The sequence below is a fragment of the Nomascus leucogenys genome, chromosome 8, assembly GCF_006542625.1.
Source record: "Nomascus leucogenys isolate Asia chromosome 8, Asia_NLE_v1, whole genome shotgun sequence".
Taxonomy (NCBI): Eukaryota; Metazoa; Chordata; class Mammalia; order Primates; family Hylobatidae; genus Nomascus; species Nomascus leucogenys.
The window spans coordinates 105,998,833-106,018,324 of NC_044388.1; the positions used below are offsets into that span (position 1 = coordinate 105,998,833).

At 54.9% G+C, this 19,492-nt stretch overlaps 2 protein-coding genes across 9 annotated transcripts in view; one reads left to right on the forward strand and one right to left on the reverse strand.

Moving 5' to 3' along the window:
- The window catches only part of USP20 (ubiquitin specific peptidase 20), a 43,849-nt gene extending 35,339 nt beyond the window's left edge, over positions 1-8,510 (forward strand). For 2 of the 3 annotated variants that reach the window (XM_030818010.1, XM_030818011.1), the window contains exons 16-27: positions 343-376; positions 560-605; positions 1,436-1,616; positions 1,689-1,815; positions 2,472-2,641; positions 2,722-2,803; positions 3,253-3,361; positions 5,082-5,184; positions 5,522-5,629; positions 6,250-6,321; positions 6,792-6,968; positions 7,143-8,510. In XM_030818010.1, coding sequence (XP_030673870.1) covers positions 343-376; positions 560-605; positions 1,436-1,616; positions 1,689-1,815; positions 2,472-2,641; positions 2,722-2,803; positions 3,253-3,361; positions 5,082-5,184; positions 5,522-5,629; positions 6,250-6,321; positions 6,792-6,952 — 1,193 coding nt within the window. In that variant the 3' untranslated portion in view covers positions 6,953-6,968; positions 7,143-8,510. The remainder of the gene's footprint in view (positions 1-342; positions 377-559; positions 606-1,435; positions 1,617-1,688; positions 1,816-2,471; positions 2,642-2,721; positions 2,804-3,252; positions 3,362-5,081; positions 5,185-5,521; positions 5,630-6,249; positions 6,322-6,791; positions 6,969-7,142) is intronic. The other variant, XM_003264239.3, reaches the window with a different exon arrangement.
- Positions 8,511-13,869: 5,359 nt separating this feature from the next.
- FNBP1 (formin binding protein 1) overlaps positions 13,870-19,492 on the reverse strand; it is a 160,819-nt gene continuing 155,196 nt past the window's right edge. For 4 of the 6 annotated variants that reach the window (XM_030818024.1, XM_030818021.1, XM_030818016.1 and 1 more), the window contains one exon: positions 13,870-17,206. In XM_030818024.1, coding sequence (XP_030673884.1) covers positions 17,199-17,206 — 8 coding nt within the window. In that variant the 3' untranslated portion in view covers positions 13,870-17,198. The remainder of the gene's footprint in view (positions 17,207-19,492) is intronic. The other 2 variants (XR_004031448.1, XM_030818015.1) reach the window with 2 other exon arrangements.

Consider the following 19,492-nt stretch of genomic DNA (forward strand, 5'->3'; position numbering starts at 1 on the left):
TGATCTTGGCTCACTGCAACCTCTGCCCCCAGCCCCCCAGGTTCAAGCGATTCTCCCGCCTCAGCCTCCGAGTAGCTGGGATTACAGGTGTGCACCACCACGTCCAGCTAATTTTTGTATTTTTAGTAGAGATGGGGTTTCGCCATGTTGGCCAGGCTGGCCTCGAACTCCTGACCTCAGGGGATCCGCCCGCCTCGGCCTCCCAAAGTGCTAGGATTACAGGCATGAGCCACCGTGCCCGGCCAGGTTTTATTTCTTAAGCAGAAATCATCATAGTCACTTTTTTTGGCTCCCTCATTTTCCATCCTTGCTAACCTCTGACCCTTTGTTTTACTGCCCTAGGTGACAACATGTACAGCTGTGAGCGGTGTAAGAAGTAAGTGAGCCTTCCCTCGCCTTTTCCCTGACTGCCGTGTCTGTGCCCTACATATTCCCCTTGGGTTCCCGCAGAGAGCCCCCCACAATCCTGCCTTCCCGGAAGGGAGCTGGGTGGAGGGCTGCTCCCCTGGTCCCTGCCCCTGATGCTGGACACTAAGGCTGGCTCGTGCTTCCTCCCCAGGCTGCGGAACGGAGTGAAGTACTGCAAAGTCCTGCGGTTGCCCGAGGTGAGCCGGCGGCCTCGGCAGCCTCCTCAGCTATCTCGGGGTACACACCAGCACACACCAGGCGGGGGCTGACCCTGCTCCACTGCTCGGGCACTTCTGTGCTGCAGGGGCCATGGAGACTCCATAGCTTTGGCTGAGAAACTTGTGGGAAGGGTTAGCAGGGGGCACATTTTTCCGACTGTGACTTGGTGCCCTCTCTTGGTAGCCTCAGCACATTTGTTGTCTAACATGTTGTGTGAGGGCCCAATGGGAGGCAGGTGTGTGGGACACTGAGGTACCACCCCCAGTGAGACAGCTATGGCTCCTGCCGGCTGCAGAGTGGCGGGAGGAGAGCTGGCCCAGCCGGGGCTGTTGCCAGGGGCCTTTCTGAGGAGTAACGTCTGAGTGAGGCCTGGAGGGTGTAGGCTGGTGTCAGCGTCATGGATGGAAGGCACAGAAGGAACAGACAAAACCCCAGTGCAGGAGCAGGCTTGTCCGCACCAAGAAAGGCACGTGTGGCTGGAGCAAAGAGGAGAGGGCCCCGGCAGAGGGGGCCCAGGATGGGGCTGTGGTGGCTCGGGGAGGCTTTGTGGCTTCTCAAAGGCAATGCCGACAGAACTGGTAAACTTGATGGCTCAGTGCAGCTCTCAGTGTGCGGTTCTCAGCAGTGGAGCTGGGAGTGATCTGTGTGACTTAGAGCGAGCCCAGTCTGGCCCCCACGTGGAACTCTTGGATTTATTCCAATGGAGTCAGCTTGCATGATCCCATCAGCTGTCCTGGGCCCGTGGGCAAGGCTGCGAGGGTCCGTGTCATTTCTTCCTAGATGACTGGCACTCTCTCTGTCCCCGCAGATCCTGTGCATTCACCTAAAGCGCTTTCGGCATGAGGTGATGTACTCATTCAAGATCAATAGCCACGTCTCCTTCCCCCTCGAGGGGCTTGACCTGCGCCCCTTCCTTGCCAAGGAGTGCACATCCCAGATCACCACCTACGACCTCCTCTCGGTCATCTGCCACCACGGCACAGCAGGCAGTGAGTCATGTCCCCTCCCCTGCCATCCCCATCCGCTAGGATCCCTGTGACCCGTCTTCTCTGCTGCCACAGGTGGGCACTACATCGCCTACTGCCAGAACGTGATCAATGGGCAGTGGTACGAGTTTGATGACCAGTACGTCACAGAAGTCCACGAGACAGTGGTGCAGAACGCCGAGGGCTACGTACTCTTCTACAGGTGGGCACTGGGCTGGGCCTGGTGGAGGAACCTCACCACCCCCTCCCCTGGGACCCATGGGCCTTCTGGGTGTGTGTAGGGGAAAGCGCCTGGATTGAACCAGGGAAGTAAGGACTTAGATTGTTAAGAAAGAGGCCGGGCACGGTGGCTCACGCCTGTAATCCCAGCACTTTGGGAGGCCGAGGCGGGTGGATCACAAGGTCAGGAGATCGAGACCATCCTGGCTAACACGGTGAAACACCAACTCTACTAAAAATACAAAAAATTAGCCGGGCATGATGGCAGGCGCCTATAGTCCCACCTACTCAGGAGGCTGAGGCAGGAGAATGGCGTGAACTCGGGAGGCGGAGGTTGCGGTGAGCCGAGATCGTGCCACTGCACTACAGCCTAGGCAACAAAGCAAGACTCCGTCTCAAAAAAAAAAAAGGAAAAAAAAGCCCTCTGGCTGCCGTGGGGAACCCAGGAAGGCAGCTTGGAGCCTTCTCCAGGGCCCTGGCCGGCGGCACAGGGGGCTGCTCACATGTCCAGGACCCCTGAGGGACCCAGAAGGTGGTGGACAGGGCCGGTAGCCCGAAGTGCACTGGGATGGGGGATCTGCATGTGTCTGGAGGTGGCAGCCGTCAGGCACAGCTTCTCACCCCCTCCTCACCCCGCAGGAAGAGCAGCGAGGAGGCCGTGCGGGAGCGGCAGCAGGTGGTGTCCCTGGCTGCCATGAGGGAGCCCAGCCTGCTGCGGTTCTATGTGTCCCGCGAGTGGCTCAACAAGTTCAACACCTTCGCAGAGCCGGGCCCCATCACCAACCAGACCTTCCTCTGCTCCCACGGAGGTGAGGCGCCCCCTGTGGTGGGAGAGCAGGGTGGGCAGGTGGGCCAAGCCACAGCTTCGCTCCCTATACCTTCTTCCCAGGCATCCCGCCCCACAAATACCACTACATCGACGACCTGGTGGTCATCCTGCCGCAGAACGTCTGGGAGCACCTGTACAACAGGTGAGAGCCCGCAAGGCCAACTTGTCTCCATCCTGTCCAGGGCCCAGCTGGGCAAGAAAAGAGGGGAGGGCAGGGAAGGAATGCCCCCAGGACCCCACACCACACGCTGGCCTCCACGCAGGCAGCACAGAGCCGCCTTCACTTGTCTCGTGGAGAATGACACGTGTCGTTTGTGGGAATCCACTTGGATCCTTCCAGTGGCAAGGGACAGGAAACTGGCTGAATGTGTTGGCCCATCTGCCCCTCAGCCTTGAAGCAGGGCCTCCCGCGGGCTGTGGGCGCGCTGCTGCATTGCAGGCTCCGTGGTGCTCACACAGAGGTGCACGCAGGCCTGCGACAGCGCTGAGAGGGCACTGATGGCTTGAGGGGGAAGTGGAAGGCAGTGATCACTCTCCCTTCACTGGTCCCCCGCTCAGGCCGTCTCTCTCTCTCTCCCACCCTGGGCACAGATTTGGGGGTGGCCCTGCCGTGAACCACCTGTACGTGTGCTCCATCTGCCAGGTGGAGATCGAGGCGCTGGCCAAGCGCAGGAGGATCGAGATTGACACCTTCATCAAGGTGCGTGCAGTGAGGCGGTGCGGGGGCGGCTCTGCCAGCCTCTGCCTGGGGCAGTTGGGGACATGGGGACAGAAGAGTCCTGTGCAGTCCCTGAGCAAGTTTGAAAGGAGTCTTTTGAGGCTGGGCATGGTGGCTCACACCTGTAATCCCAGCACTTTGGGAGGCTGAGGTGAACAGATTACTTGAGGTCAGGAGTTTGAAACCAGCCTGGCCAACATGGCGAAACCCTATCTCTACTAAAAATACAAAAATTTGCTGGGCGTGGTGGCAGGTGCCTGTAATCCCAGCTACTTGGGAGGCTGAGGCAGGATAATCGCTTGAACCTGGGAGGCGGAGGTTTCAGTGAGCTGAGATTGTGCCACTGCGCTCCAGCCTGGGCAACAGAGTGAGACTCCGACTCAAAAAAAAAAAAAAAAAGAAAGAAAAGAAAGTCTTCTGTGGGGGACTAGAGATGGCCAGGTGTCTAGGAGGGCTTTTCCTGGTGGGAGGGTTGGCTTGAGTAAGTGAAGCCTCATCGCCCGGGTGCTGTTGAGCTTAAAGAACCAGTAAATGGATCCGATTCTCAGCCTTGGCCGTGTTATTTTTGGCTGAATCATTCTTTATTGTGGGGCCGTCCTGTGCATTGTAGGATGTTTAGCAGCATCCTTGGCCTCTACCCACTAGTGCTAGTGACAACCAAAATGACCTCCATACATTGCCAAGGGTCCCCTGGGGTGCAGAGTACCCTCCCTGCCCTGGGTGAGAACCACTGGGCTCTACAAACTGCCCAAGATAAAGCAGGAAGTGAAAACCAAGGTGCAAACCAGGACTCAAGTGTGACTGTGTTTAGAAGAGGGACTTCTGTGAGGGAGCTGAGTGCAGGCGAGGCTCCTGGCACACTCCCTCCCTGCCACGCCACTTCTAACAGGGTTAGGACATGCTCCACTCACAGGGAGGGCCTGGTGAGAGACACTGAGGGACACCCGTGCTTTGTGGCCATTAGGAAATGTTCTGCTGCCTGGGCATGGTGGTTCATGCCTGTGATCCCAGCACTTTGGGAGGCCGAGGCAGGTGGATCACTTGAGCCCAGGAGTTCAAGACCAACCTGGCCAACACGGCGAAACCCCATCTCTACAAACAATACAAAAATTAGCCAGGCATGGTGATGAGTACCTGTAGTCCCTGCTACCTGGAGGGCTGAGTGAGTTGGGAGGATCACCTAAGCCTGGGAGGTTGAGGCTGCAGTGAGCCGTAATCATGCCACTGCACCCTAGCCTGGGCAATAGAGTGAGACCCTGTCTCAGAACAAAAACAAAAAAGAGACTGTCAGGGCTGGGCATAGTGTTATGCACCTGTGGTCCAACCTACTCAGGAGGCTGAGGTGGGAGGATCACTTGAGCCCAGGAGGTCAAGGCTGCAGTGAGCCATGATTGTGCCGCTGCACTCCCACCTGGGCACAGAGTGAGACTCCCTCTCAAAAAGTAGCATCTCCCTTGTGGTCTCAGTTGGGTCAAACAGTTATTGAAGAGACCTACAAAATGTTACCACCGTCTCTGAGCGATGAGTGTGTTCATTTTGTTTGAGCTTGCCTGGGGGTTCTGACTTTTCACCTTGCGTATCTGGTGTTTTTGTAAGACTCTTGGGTGAGGGACTGGGGCAGGGGCATTTGGGAAATCCTTGCTGAAGGTAAATGGAGGCTGACCTGCCCTCTGTCTCCTCCCATCCCTGCCTGCCTGCCCAGCTGAACAAGGCCTTCCAGGCCGAGGAGTCGCCGGGCGTCATCTACTGCATCAGCATGCAGTGGTTCCGGGAGTGGGAGGCGTTCGTCAAGGGGAAGGACAACGGTGAGCTGAGGGGGACCTGGCACTTACCTGCCCTGGGGGCCTCCTGGAAGATGGGATGCTGGCAGGGGAGGGCTGGCACACGGGCTCCTGCAGGCCCCGTGCCTGCCCCCAGATGCCACCCATCCAGGGTGAACAGAGAGCTTCGGGCTCTGCCAGTCCCCAGTGGGGATCACTGTCCCCAACCAGAGGCAGGAAGCTGCTCCTGCTCTGCGCCTCCTCCCCTTCTCCACTCTCTGTCATGCCCAGCAAGCTGCTCTGCCCTCCTGCAAGGCCCTTTCCTCAGGGGAGTGTGTTGCCCGAAATGACAGATTTGTCATCTGACTCCTTGGATTTACAGAGGTGGAGACAGGCCCCATCACAAGGAAGCTCCTGGGGTCCCCCAAGTCCCCAGTGAAGAACAGCAGAACCAAGCCATGGGTTGCCTGTGGCTCCAGGCCCCGGCAGGGTGGGTAGAGCCCATGGTTCTGCTCATGGGACCCTTTGTGTGGAGCATGAGCACCCACCTGTGCTTGGGAAGGGAGGCCTCATTGCCATCCCGCTGGTCGGGGAAGGTGCCAGGGCCACCGTGAGGCCTCTCTGGTGGTGGCTGAGGCCTTCAGCATGGCTGTGGTTGAGAACGTAGCTCCGGAGCCCTCGCCCTGGCCTGGACGCTGGCCTTGCCTTCTACCAGCTGTGACCTGAGTGGTTACTTCACCTGCCCAGGCCTCGGCTCTGTCTCTGTAAACCTCTATCTTGTCCTGTGGTTGCTGAGGCTAAATGAGATAGCTGGGCAGAGGGGAAGGGGCGTGGTGAGCGGCAGCTGCCAGCAGAGATGAGGGCATGGGCCACCCACTGCAGCTCCTGCGGCCAGCACAGGGTCTGAGATGATCTTGTGCGTCCTGGAAATTCCCTCTGCTGGGTCCTCAGACTGCCACAAAGGAGCATTGGGTGGCTTAGGCGCCTCATACATTAGAGACTTCATGCTGACCCCCAGGCCTGGGGAGGCCCCACTTAGGATGGCTCTGCTGTTATGGAGGGTGGAGGGTATGGCAGGGGCTGAACCCGAGCCTGCTGTGTCTGTTCCAGAGCCCCCCGGGCCCATTGACAACAGCAGGATTGCACAGGTCAAAGGAAGTGGCCACGTCCAGCTGAAGCAGGGTGAGTTCCCCCCCCCGGGCCAGCCAGGCTCCTCTCTGCCCTTCCTGGCTGCCAGGCTGCTGCCCAGTCCCGTCCTTCCAGGAGCCCCCTTACCACCTGTCTTAGAGTCAGGCTGAGACGTCCACCTGAGTCCAGGCCCAGGCGACTGAGAGATGGCCCAAGGGGCTTGGTCTCTGCTTGTGTCCTCCAGGTCCCACCCCTCTGCCTGCTGCTGGCCTTGCCCACCCTGCTGTTTATGTCAGCCCCACCCCCAGGAACAAGGGATACAGCCAGAGATGTGTTACCCGGTGCCCTTAGCGGGACGGACGTTCCTCTGGGAAATTCTGGTTTCCATCTGACAGCTTTGCATAGAAGCCCTGGTTGCCGTCTTCCTGCTTCAGGGCCTGGCCCTGCGGAGCCCCCACTGCCCAGGCCGGTGGCTTCCTTGAGGTGGCAAAGGTGAGCCTAGGGGTGCCTCTCGTGCCCGGCAGGAGCTGACTATGGGCAGATTTCGGAGGAGACCTGGACCTACCTGAACAGCCTGTATGGAGGCGGCCCCGAGATCGCCATCCGCCAGAGCGTGGCGCAGCCGCTGGGCCCGGAGAGCCTGCACGGGGAGCAGAAGATTGAAGCCGAGACCCGGGCCGTGTGATTTGCTGGGCTAGTCTGTAAGTCGCCCCGGCTGGTCCCTCCATGGCACTCTGGGTCTTCTCACTCTCCAGAGACCCTCATGTGTCCTTTTGAACATCCAAAGAGCAGGTCCCTGAAAGCACCTTCCTAGAGGCTGTGGGAGGGCCCTGGACATGGCCCGGCCCCACTGCTGAGTGCCGGTGTCCCCACAGCCCCATGTGCCCCACCCCGCGGAAGGCGTGTTTGTGCCCAGAAGAGAGGCCGGGCTGCTGCAGAACCCCGCCGTGTAAAGAGGCAGAAAAGTTGGTTTGGTTCGCAGTGAGTAATGCTGCAACTAGAAAATATATGCACTTCAGGCTTGTTTAAACGACCAAGACTCTGTGACGTTAATTTGGGTCTTTGTCCTGGCAGCGCCCCTGCCAGTCACTGTCATCGTTGTGTCCCCCACAACTGTCCTCTTGCTAGCTTGGCCCAGCTTTGTCCCTGGAGCCCGATGCCACCCCCGTCAGACAGAGGCTGTGGCCTGGGCCAGAGTCGGGGAGTAGCTGCTGCTTCATGGTGTCTCCACTGTGCGATTGGCCCGGACCCCGGAAGACTCGGAGAGAGCTGCTCAGGGCCGGTGAGCGCAGCCAGCAGCCCCAGCCAGTGAGGAGCTCACAGGTTGTCCCTGGTGGTCCTGCCGAACCTCTGCATCTCCTGGGCATCACCAGGAAGGCTCTGAAGTCCCGGGCTGCTCTCAGCACTTCTCCTGCAGACTGAAGACTCTGGACTCATTGCTGACGGGAACGCCAGGAGGAGGCTGGATTTCCACCAGTGGGGGATGTTTCTGGAGGCAGCTGGTCCCCCACACCGCGTCCTGCTGAGCCTGCCCCCTGGATTGGCTGTAATTTGCCTTGAAGTTCAGCAGTTCATCTTCATGGGAAATTTGCTGAGTCCCCCACCAGGGAACCGGATGATGAATCAGGGATACCTCACAGCTTGGCCATTTGCTGCAAAGGCAGCTTCCCGGGCTGATGCTAAAGAAGACAGACTTTCCCTTCCCAGCAGCAGCAGCAGTGCAGAGCCCGCCTGGAGGCGTGTGGGGGCTGTGCAGGGGGCAGCGCTCAGGCGGATCCTGGGAAGCGGCCTCTGGATGCTGAGTGGAGGGACCCACTGAGCACAGCAAGGCACCAAAGCCCCTGGAGAAACCGCCAGGGTGAGGTGCGGCCATCATCAGGGTCAAAGCATACGGGGCACGGGTGGGGAATGGGTTCTGGGACCAGACCCCCCACACTACTGCGGTCGTCAGTCTTTGTAGAAGCAGATGGTGGTGGAAATTCCAGCAGTTGAGTCCAGCAGAGGCCCTGAGGCCTCACTTTTCGGATCTTCTGTCCCAGATCCTGCTCCCTCCCTGCTGAGCCTGGGGTTCCCTGGCATTGGCTCCAGCCTTCTGAAAGCCGCTGCTGCAGCCAGAGGCTGCACGCTGCACTGTTGCGACGCAGCGAGGCTGCTGTGCAGGCTGGGATTGGGCCCCACGTCTGTGCTGTCTAGTTTGTGTTCAGAATGTCAGAATAAACACAGAATAAACATTCCCACGGCCACACTGTCGTCTCTTCCTTCACTGCAGTTCTATTACTGGAGGGAAGGTGAGGCTCTCCGCCATGGGGACAGCCCGCCAAGCCCTGGGGCTCACGTTGCAGATCACCAGGCCCAGGAGGGAGCTTTCCATGTGGCTTTCTGAAACCAGAGACCACCTGGAGGCTGTGGAGGCGAGCGGAAGTGGGGACCCAGCCGCTTTAAAGGCCTATCGGTGTCTCCTTTCCTGGAATCAGCCCCAGTCTCAGAGAAGTAGGGCCAGATGTGGCCAGTGATTGAGGCCAGCACATCCCACAGGCTGGTCCCCCTCCGGCCACCCAGACAGGCGGCCACAGAGTGGCCGTGAGCAGAGGATTACTTCCCCTTTGCACACTGGCCCTGGGCGTTCAGTGATACTAGTGTTCAGTAGTCTGAGTGTTTTGTTGAGTCTCATTTTGGGGGAGAGAAGAACTTGAGATTTTTATATATATAACTTATCAACATTTATTTGTGAAATCCCATTGTTGCAGGAAAAAGGGGTTCCGATCCAGACCCCAGAGACGGTTCTTGGATCTCACGCAGGAAGAAACTCAAGGTGAGTTGCAGAGTTCACTGAGGAGAGTTCACTGAAGAGAGTTTACTGAAAGCTGCTCAGGTATAGAATAGAGCATCCTCAGAAAGCGAGCGGAGGGATGCCCGTCACTGTTTTCAACTCCTCTTATGTAGGGGTCTTAGCTATAGAAAAGCTACGCTGTGTCTGTCAGGTGGGCTGACAGCCTGATACAGTGGATTTTTCTGTTGATTTGAAGAAAGCCATCCTTGGCATCTTAGTGCATAAGCACATCGAAGCCTCACTGTGGTCATCTTCAAGCATACACTGTTGTGTGGCATCTGAACCTTCTGCCATCCTAGGAGTTTGTCCTCGCGGGCGTTATGTAGCTGCTTCCTCAGACGTAAACATCTTAGACCAAGGTTGTGACTGGCCTGGACTGTGCCTAATTTTTTGTTTTTTTGAGATGGAGTCTCGCTATGTCGCTCAGGCTGGAGTGCAGTGGTGCGATCTTGGCTCACAGCAACCTCTGCCTCCCAGGTTCAAGCGATTCTCCTGCCTCAGCCTCCCAAGTAGCTGTGATTACAAGCGTGTGTCACCACACCCGGCTAAGTTTTGTATTTTTAGGAGAGACAAGGTTTCACCATGTTAGCCAGGCTGGTCTCGAACTCCTGACCTCAAGCTATCTGCCCACCTCAGCCTTCCAAAGTGCTGGGATTACAGGTGTGAGCCACCGGGCCCGGCCTCCCTTGCTAATTTTAGGTGGAGCTGAATTCAAAATGATGTCACCCTGGCTCCCCTAGGCTTCTGCTTCCCTACCACTATCAGATACGAGTGTACAGAAACATTTCAGCATACGCAAGGATAACATGGTGACAAGGAACCAAGATGGCACATTGCCAGTTTCATGGAAAGCCCCGGGCCCCTCTGGAGTCGGCCACCTTGCCCTACCCCAGAGGTGGCTCTTTGCACGTGGTTCCCTTATCCTGCCTTTTTTTTTTTTTTTTTTGCTGAAAAAAGCTTCATTTTTATTATTATTATTATTATTTTTGAGACAGAGTCTGCCTCTGTTGCCCACGCTGGAGTGCAGTGGCGCAATCTCACCTTACTGCAACCTCTGCCTCTCGGGTTCAAGCAATTCTCCTGCCTCAGCCTCTGGAGTAGCTGGGACTACAGGCACGTGCCACCACACCCAGCTAATTTTTTTTTTTTTTGTATGTTTAGTAGAGATGGGGTTTCATTGTGTTAGCTAGGATGGTCTCGATCTCCTGACCTCATGATCTGCCTGCCTTGGCCTCCCAAAGTGCTGGGATTACAGGCATGAGCCACCGCGCCCGGCCAAAAGCTTCATTTTAAAATTGAACTTTCTGACTGTGCTTATGCCCTTAACACCTTCCCAGCAACTTTCTGCTCCTTGATGAGGAAGGCACACTTGATCCTACTGGGAACACGTTCACACAAAGCACCAGATGCCCTGCTGACGGGTTTTTTGTTTGTAGACAGGGTCTCACTGTGTTGCCCAGGCTGGCCTCGAACTCCTGGGCTCAAGTGATCCTTCTGCCTCAGCCTCCCAAAGTGCTGGGATTACAGGCGTGAGCCACCATGCCTGGCCGCTTGCTGACATGTTTTTGGTTTGGGGCAGTCTCATAGGAGCTTTAGGTCTCATAGCACAAACCCCTCGAAGTCAGCCCAGGCCCACGCCATGTGCAGACTTCGGCACTTTCCCAATCTTGGTATAAAGGTAAACGATTCTCTTCCCAGGGGTTCGGGCCAGCCTAGTGCTGTTAGAGGCTGTATTCTAGGAAAGCCTATGACGGTTTGTGAAACTGGGCCATGCTGAGTGCCTGTAGACAGCGTTCCCGGAAGAGGAAAAAGCAACCTTTGTCTATGTGGGAATCTCTAAGCAATATTTTTGGCTTTGTTCATATTTGAAGGTTAGATATGTGTCAATCCACGTGATTGATGTTGAACGTGGAAAATGAGAATGAAAGTTTTGTCTGGAAGATTAGGAGGTTTGGAGACAGTTCTTGCACTACAGGAAGGTGAGCTGGAAATAGGTACCAATTTGCCTTAAAACATTTCCTTATATTTTCCTTTAAAATACCTGGCTTTTAAGGAGTTCAAACTTAGATGCTAGGATCTGAAGTCTGTGCTTGGTTACTGAGCAGGGACAGGAAGTGCTCGGTGGCTGGGGAGGCTGAGCTCAGGCCTCGCTCCCCACGGTGCCCCACGGTGGCTCCTCCTCCGAGCTGAGCCAGGGCGTGGCTCCAGCAGCGCTTCTTAGAGGAGCCGGAAAGGCGCCCCTGCACCGTGTGGGAGGCTGCGGGCGACCTGCCGCCTGCCTGTGGTTCTGTCGGCCATGGCGCTGCTCACAAACCTGCATCCGAATACATTTGCAAGGCGCAGCCACCCAAAAAGTGTAGTTTCCTACCTTTGTTCTGTTTTAAATTCAGTGCAAACATAAATTATCCTGAGGGTCTTAATGCTACCTAATTTTGAGCCCCAGAGAGCCTTGGGGGAAGTGAGCGGAGGTTTCGGAATCACAGCCCCCTCTGGCTCGTCCCTTCTGCAACTTCACCTACACAGAGAGACACTTGCTACCTGGACGGAGTAAGGGTGAGCTGGCGCAGAAGAAACACACGCCTTTGGGGAAAGCTAGGAGCAGTAGACAGCCTAGGCAATGTATGTTCTGGAAAGGTGTCCCAGGGTTTCTCAGGGTGCAGCCTCCATTCCTTCCTTCGATTTGACCCGTGACCAGCCTAGATGAGGGGGCCTATGGAGAGCTGGAACTGGGAACAGGTTCTGAAGGGCAGGGCTCGGCACAGCGTGGCAGCCAGAGGCTGTGCGGACTGAAGGGATGCTGCCCTGTCCTAGGCTGAGACGTCCCTCCAGCAGGTGCCGCAGGGAGGAGGGGAGCCTTCCCCATCCGCGATGGAGAGAGTGGGTCCGTGTTTCCTCCCACAGCTTTCGGCCCCTTAGCTCTGAGGACAAGGATAGGGTCCTTCCTCTGCTTCTTCTGTACCTTTTGTGGTCCGGAGATGTCCCCGGCTGATGTCACTATACCATCTGGAGGTCTAACGGGAGGCAGGAGTGCTCAAGTCAAGGACGAATGGGCACTCAGTGGGACCCTGGAGAAGCAGCTGACACACCAAGGGGCTGCCACGTGCCTGCTGGCAGCCTTCACACGCTCATCCCGGGTCTCAGAGGGCGCTGGCAACACAGATCCCTGCCTCGCCTCTCAGGAAAGGGTTTTAGGACTAGGGAAAAGGAGGCCTCCCCCAGGCGAGTGCGCAGAGCCAGGGAACCCGTCTGGATGGTGGCTCTTTCCCACCATCCTCTGGCAGCAGCAAAGTGGAGCTTCCAGGCTGTCCCATATATTTCACGATTTCTGAGTCTTTCGCTTCAATTTAAAAACTGGGGGCACGCCCGAGCCCCGCCTGTGTCCACCTCCATCTCGTTCCTCACCGCAGGGCGCCCTCCTTGCTCCCTCCACTGCTGCGCTCTGCCGTCTGCTCCCGCCAGGGGTCCCCACCACCTCTGCGGTCGGAGGAGCCGCCTCCCAGGCCCGGGCGTGCCCAGGGCGGGTGGAGGGCGTGGGGCGGGCCGGTATTTCCTGACCCGCCGGAGGAGCCGGCCCCACAGGCTTGTAGCCTCCCCGGAGCCGGTGAGTCAGGAACTTCCTACTTCAAGAGGCTTCCCCAGTGCAGCAGAAAACTAACTAGTCGCCCCCAATGCTCCCGACCTCTATGATGTCCAGACCCGCGGAAATGGCCCCAAACCAGCAGGCTCTGTTCTAGGCGCCTCAGCCCTGGTGCGGCTCTTGGGGAAGGCTCGGCAGGGGCGGGTGGGGCATGGGGGGTTCACAGGTGGAGACAGCCCGTCTCCGCCCCACAGACTGCTGGGCGCAGTCCCGAAATATTCTTCCCAAGTGGACTTTTTTGCTGACAACCTAGAGGAGAGGGTTTCGGGTAGGGTAACAGTAGATCCCCCTTGTTCCCTTGTGCCACGCTGTGTCACACTGGGAACCAGGAATTCTCAATGGTGCCTTGAAGCCAGCTGCACGCACTTGTGGTTAGAGGTTCCCAATGGGTTAGAGGTTAGAGGTTGATGCCCTCACCTCCTGCCCTCTGCAAGTGAGGATGCTTGGCATCAGCAGAGCTGCCAGGCCTGCACTTGGTGTAGCTGCGAATACGTCATTTCCTGGACAACTGTTTTCCTAAAACAGTGCTAAAAAAAACGCCCTTGGGACACAGACAAGTGTGGGCACAAACCAATCCATCTTCCCCCAAAAGGCCAGGGTGAAATTTTCAAACCTGGCTGTGGAAATGGGGCCTCCCACTGCACATGTCCACCAAGTGCCAGGCACAAGGCTGCTGCCCTTTCGAGTTGTCCACATGAAACAGCTCCGCACTGCCTGCAGCTTCACAGAAACTAGTGATTCCAGCCACGCCACCAGGAGTACCGGCTTGAGCACTGGTGATACCAGATCAATGAAACTCAGGTGTGCCCTCATTTCAGCACCTCCTCCTGCCCCAGCCCCAAGCAATGAGGTCCCCAAAGAACTAGAGTAACAACCAGTTGAATGTGCATGCAAAAAATACTCCTAGCCATAAGGAGCCTCTCAGAATCCTTGCACTACATCAGCCCGAATTTCATGTCACCACGGTCTGAGAGCCTCCCCCTCCACTGTGGATGGGGGTGGAATTGAGAGCTATCTAGGTCTCCAGCTCCTCCCAGGGGCCAGCTCCCCAGCCCAGGGGGCTTCCAATGACACCAGACTGCTTCCGCAACTAGGGTCATGTCTTCATGCAACAAAATAGTCCCGTGACACGGTGCCAGAAGTTATATTTTATTTTAACACTTAGAGGATTAACATATAGTTACAAGGTCAATATAAGCCTTCCAATGGAAGCTCTTTATTTGGTTTAATTCCATCTCCAGAGACAAACAGGCAACGCTAGGACCTTTACAGTGGCGATCGGCCTCACACAGCAAAATGCCTCCAAAGTTTAGAATTAGTGCAACACACATACGAACGTTTTAAAGGTGCTCAACATCAGGTTAAAATAGAATTCTGGACTTTTAAAAAAGTTTTTGGATGATACAAGCACAGGAGGCAGAGCCAATAAGAAACATGAAACCAATATTTCTGGAAAAACACTTAGCATTAACGTCACTTTTTGACGTTGTGTAAACTTTCTTCTGTAATGACAGATGTTACCAAAAGGCATCGAGACCTTTGTGCTGTGCTGGTTAGACAAGCCGCAGGCTTATCTCCACGGTGAGCGAGATAAAAACCCCCAAGGAACAGCCCATGACAACCTTCCATGCCTTTTTATACTTTCCCATCCTGCAAAGGAAAAACTGGGTAAAGGACAAGTTCCTCTCTTTCACTGCGTTTCTAAGTACTTTTCAGGGCAGGTTCTTTTAAAATTAGTCATCTTACAACACAACAGTATTCTAGCACGGCGGCGAAGTGACAGGCGGCAGATATGGGGGAGGAAGGAGACGTTCACGGGAAATTCCACGTTCTACTCTATGTGAACTGCTCCAGAAAAATATAGACATGATTTCACAGTAGGATTCCCAGAGTAAATGATACATAGGACAACTGACCTCCTCTAAGAAGCCCGGCTGGGGCAGCAGTGAGCTTTTCATGGAGCCACGCAGACTGGCCAGGAAGCAACACCCAGGTTCAACATTTAAGAGCACTCGCTATAACATTCTTTTTGGACACAGGTGGTGGAAAAGTTTAAAAAAGAGGCGGAGGAGTGACAGGGGGATACAAGCGTATCCTATACTGGGGGTGACGGTCATTCAAAGAGCAAATTACTGCAGCTTATACCTTTTTCACTGTTGCAAGAAATGAATCTATCCTGACCCATTATATGAAAGATGCGATGCACATGCATTCCCGAGGCTCTAAAATCCCATTTTAAAGAACCGTTGGACATCCTCGTGGAGTGGAGAGTGGTCCACTTGACTTGGTGAGGTCTGAAGTTCCTGAAGATCCCTGTCGTCCCCGTTGGCGGGGGAGCCCATTGCGGAGCTGTGGGGACCGCCACACTCACCATGCACCTGTTGGTTTGCAGGGACAGAGGCGCGGCCCCGACTCTTCTTACCCTGCATCATCCCGGCTTGTCTTTCGTTCGTCAAGTCGGTCCTCCTGCGTGACTGATGGGTGCACCACGCTTAGGTCACCCGTTGCAGGGACCGGAAGCCCATGGCTCTGCCGCGGCCCTGAGCCTTCAGCAGGCGGTTTGCAGTCCCCCGGGGAAGAAGCAGTGAGAGAGGCTCACGCTTACCCACTTTAAAAACCCAAAGCCACTTCCTCTTCACCTGCCTGGGCCTCAGCGTCTCCGCGCTTGTGGTTTCTCGTCCCCGGGGGCTGACTGAGCTGCTCCGCCAGGGTGGTGTGTGGTCAACCTGGTTGGCTGAGAGGAGCAATTTCCTGGTTTCCACGAGTAAAGACGGCCCCATCCCTTGGGACCTGTCCTTGCCATCCCTGTCCCTTTGGCTTCTATAGGACTTCCTTGTCTTAGATTCATAAACAGCAAGAGGAACTGAGGATGCTTGAGGGGACCACGTAGTTACCAAAGCCAAGCAAAGAATAAAGCTGCCCGACGTCATCCCCAGGCTTCCGTGGCACTCTCAGTCACAGGAGCTCTCGGCCAATGGTTCCTCTTGACTGTTTCTGCACCAAATGAGAGGAGGGGCTGCTCTGCTCTAAGGCGTTGGGGGGGGGGGGGCCACAGATTAGGGGACCTCAGGTTTTCCTAAAAAACCCACACAGGCAAAGAAACTTAGCTCTAAAAGCAAACTCAACTAATTCCACATGCCCTGAAGAGCACGTGATAAAATACAAGGGTGGTGGCGGTGGGATCCCTCAAAGGACCACAAGAGGCACGGGGTCTTTGGTGATGAAAGTGCTAACCTCGGCGGGGTGCGGTAGCTCACGCCTGTAATCTCAGCACTTTGGGAGGCTGAGGCGGGCGGATCACCTGAGGTCAGGAGTTCGAGACCAGCCTGACCAACATGGTGAAACCCTGTCTCTACTAAAAATACAAACATTAGCCGGGTGTGGTGGTGCACGCCTGTAATCACAGCTATTTGGGAGGCTGAGGCAGGAGAATCGCTGGATCCCAGGAGGTGGAGGTTGTAGTGAGCCAAGATCACGCCACTGCAGTCCAGTCTGAACAATAGAGCGAGACTCCGTCTCAAAAAAGCAAACAAACAAAAAGAAAGTGCTAACCTTTTCAGATGCTAATCCTGGGGCTCCTGGAAAGGAGAGGATGTTCGCTTTGCAATGAGCTGGTGTGGAGGGGAGGGCCTCGCTCACAAGCGCATGATCTACAGTTCTCAGGGACAGGGAAGTGATGGGGAGCACGGGCGTGGGCTCCTCATGGCCGGTGGACACAGGCGAGTCAACAAGGTGAGCTGGAATTCGACTTCCAGCGTGGACCTCCCCAGGCCACTGAAAACAGGGCACCAAACCAAAATGTGTGTATGTGCATGCGTGTGTACTGGTGGGTGTGCCTGTGGGTGTGTGTGCACCTGCCCCCCTGCCTGCCAGATTCTCTCAGGTCGAGGGGATAGTGAAAGGGTCAATGTTTGGTATGAGGTGCAAGCCTAGAATCCAAAACGGACCACTGAGGACTTCACAGGCTCGGGAGAAGAGGAAGTGTTTTCTACAGCAGACAGTCGGGGACACACGGACGACATCGAGTGCTCAGTCCGCCTGGTGTGTGCTGGACCTGCCTCGTCTCCTCAGGGGACCCGTGATGACATTTTCACAAAAGGCACTGTGTGAAGCGCGGAAGGGCCACCAGGACGAGCCCGGGTGGACTGAGGGCCCAGGAAGGAGCAGGCGGGGGCGTGTGTCCCGCCGTCTCAGTGGCCTGCGTGGGGTGGGGAGGGGGAGCGATGAGGACTGACCCGAGCCGTGGGGGTGGGCGCTGGCGAGACTTGTCCCCCACGAGGTGGCCCGGGCTGGGCGAGAGGGCAGGGCCGCAGGGAGCATGCTGTAGAGAGAGAGAGACCGCCCCGCAGGGATGGGGCTGCGGAGGGGTGGGCTGTCCACAGGGCAGGGCGCTGGAGGCCTGTGGGGACAAGCAGACGGAGGCTCCTCCAGGAAGGCTCACCCGAGGCTCGCAGGCACTCCCCTCTAGGAATCTACAACACAAAGAGAAACAGAAAGAGAAACTCTCTGTTAGAGAGGAAGGCGTGGGTTCCAGGCGGGCATTTTGCTCTTGGCTACAAACTGCACCGCCCTGGGACGGGAGGGTAGTGGGAGCGCGGGGAGGGAAGGGGTGGGAGGGGGCATCTTAGAGCAATTGGTTACCACAGGGCAGGTCTGAGATGAGGAACTTTCACGGTTTTCTCTCTAGCCTTTAGCTGGTCTTTCCTTCAGGATTAAGAGAAGCCCAAACAGGAGACTGATGAGGCCATCTGCCCCAGCTCATCTTTCTCGTAAGTTTAGTTTTGAGAGAAAGTAAGAAACGGAGGCCGGGGCTGGGCGCGGTGGCTCATGCCTGTAATCCCAGCACTTTGGGAGGCTGAGGCAGGCAGATCACGAGGTCAGGAGTTCAAGACCAGCCTGGCTAACATGGTGAAAACCCATCTCTATTAAAAATACAACAATTAGCCTGCCGTGGTGGCAGGCGCCTGTAATCCCAGCTACTTGGGAGGCTGAGGCAGAAGAATCGCTTCAACCCAGGAGGCGGAGGTTGCAGTGAGCTGAGATCGGGCCACTGCACTCCAGCCTGGACCACAGAGCAAGACTCCGTCTCAAAAAAAAAAATAAAATAAAAAATAAAGGAAACGGAAGTTGGGTGCAGTGGCTCACACCTATAATCCCAGCACTTTGAGAGGCTGAAGAGGGAGGATGCATGAGCTCAGGAGTTCAAGACCAGCCTGGGCCACAACATAGCCAGACCTCATCTCTACAAAAAATTAAAAAAAAATTAACCAGCATGTTGGCACGCGCCTGTAGTCCCGGCTATTCGGGAAGATGAGTTGGAAGGATGGCTTGAGCCCAGGGAGGTCGAGGCTGCAGTGAGCCAGGGTTGCGCCACTGCACTTCAGCTTGGGCAACAGAGTGAGAACTCAACTCCAGAAAAAAAAAAAAAAGAAAAGAAATGCATCAATTTCCTAGAATGGTACAAGGAACATGAAGGTCCGATTTTCTCAGAAGGAAACTCTTGGCTCTTCAGCAGTACAATGTAAAATCTTTGGTGAAAAGGAAAACCTGTCGTTCTGTATTCATTCAGCAATAAACCGTGAAAAGCTCTTCATCTCAACGAGAGAGAAAAGAAACAAAAGAAACAGACTTCTCAGGCCCTGAGTGCACGCAGGATCAGAAACAGGGGAGGTGCCATCATTTAAAGGAGGAGGTAGGGGTGGGAGGCAGAATTTTTAAAAAAGCATTGGGCTAGAAAATCCCCTATTACTGGAGATGAAAGAGTTAAATATTCACATTACACAGAATAATTTTCTTGGAAACATGAAAAGTCACTTAAAATACACAATACTGAGAAAAAATATAAAATTTATTAGAGAGGCAGATATGAGGGTACAACTAAAAGATGCCAGACAGAGTCTTTTCTTTTAGGATAAGAATAGAAAGAGACAATCATGTAGCTGTATTCAAACAAAACTTACTCAGAACCCCAGAGTTTATAAACTCAAGTGCGGAGCCGCAGCGGGGACCTAGCTCCCCGTGCGAGAGGCTTCGCGGCTTTCCGGCAGTTATAAAAACAGAAAGGTCATTAGGCAGCAGGAGAACCCATAAAACAAACAGATAAAAGTACAACATTAAAACAACTCATTCAAGTACTGCTTTTAGTTTTTAAGTTGCAGTATATACACATGTATTCTGTGGGGGGAATTACGAAAATATTTAACAGCAATCGAAAAACCAAAAAACCACAAAAGAAAGTCACAATCCAATTGACCCACCGGAAGTTACTCTAGTCTAAATATTTTGGCAATTATTAAATAAGCACATCGTAGACGCCACACACACACACACACACACACACACACACACACACACACACGGTTGACCGGCGTTATAAAAATAAAACAGCTGCACTGAGTTATGGGCCTAAGAAAACAGTGGCTTTGCCCACATCAGATGGGTTTAAGGAGGGCAGTGTTTGTGGGCAAGTTGGACAGAGTTATAAACAGAGTAGGGAGGAAAGGCTTCTCTGTACATATTATTAATGTCTAAGTGTAACTTTCAAATAAAAGGAGAAAATTATATATAAGTAGCTGAGATTTTGCTTCTTTTATTTTAACAGAGAACTGCTAGAAGATAATAAAGTATACTTTGGGTGGAAATGGAAATTCCTGATTCTTTGGAATTTGGTTTTCTAATATTTCATGCATTGATGAGATGGACTTGAAATTTACAAAATATCTTTAACTGTTTAGTCAATATTACAGAGATTCACCTGT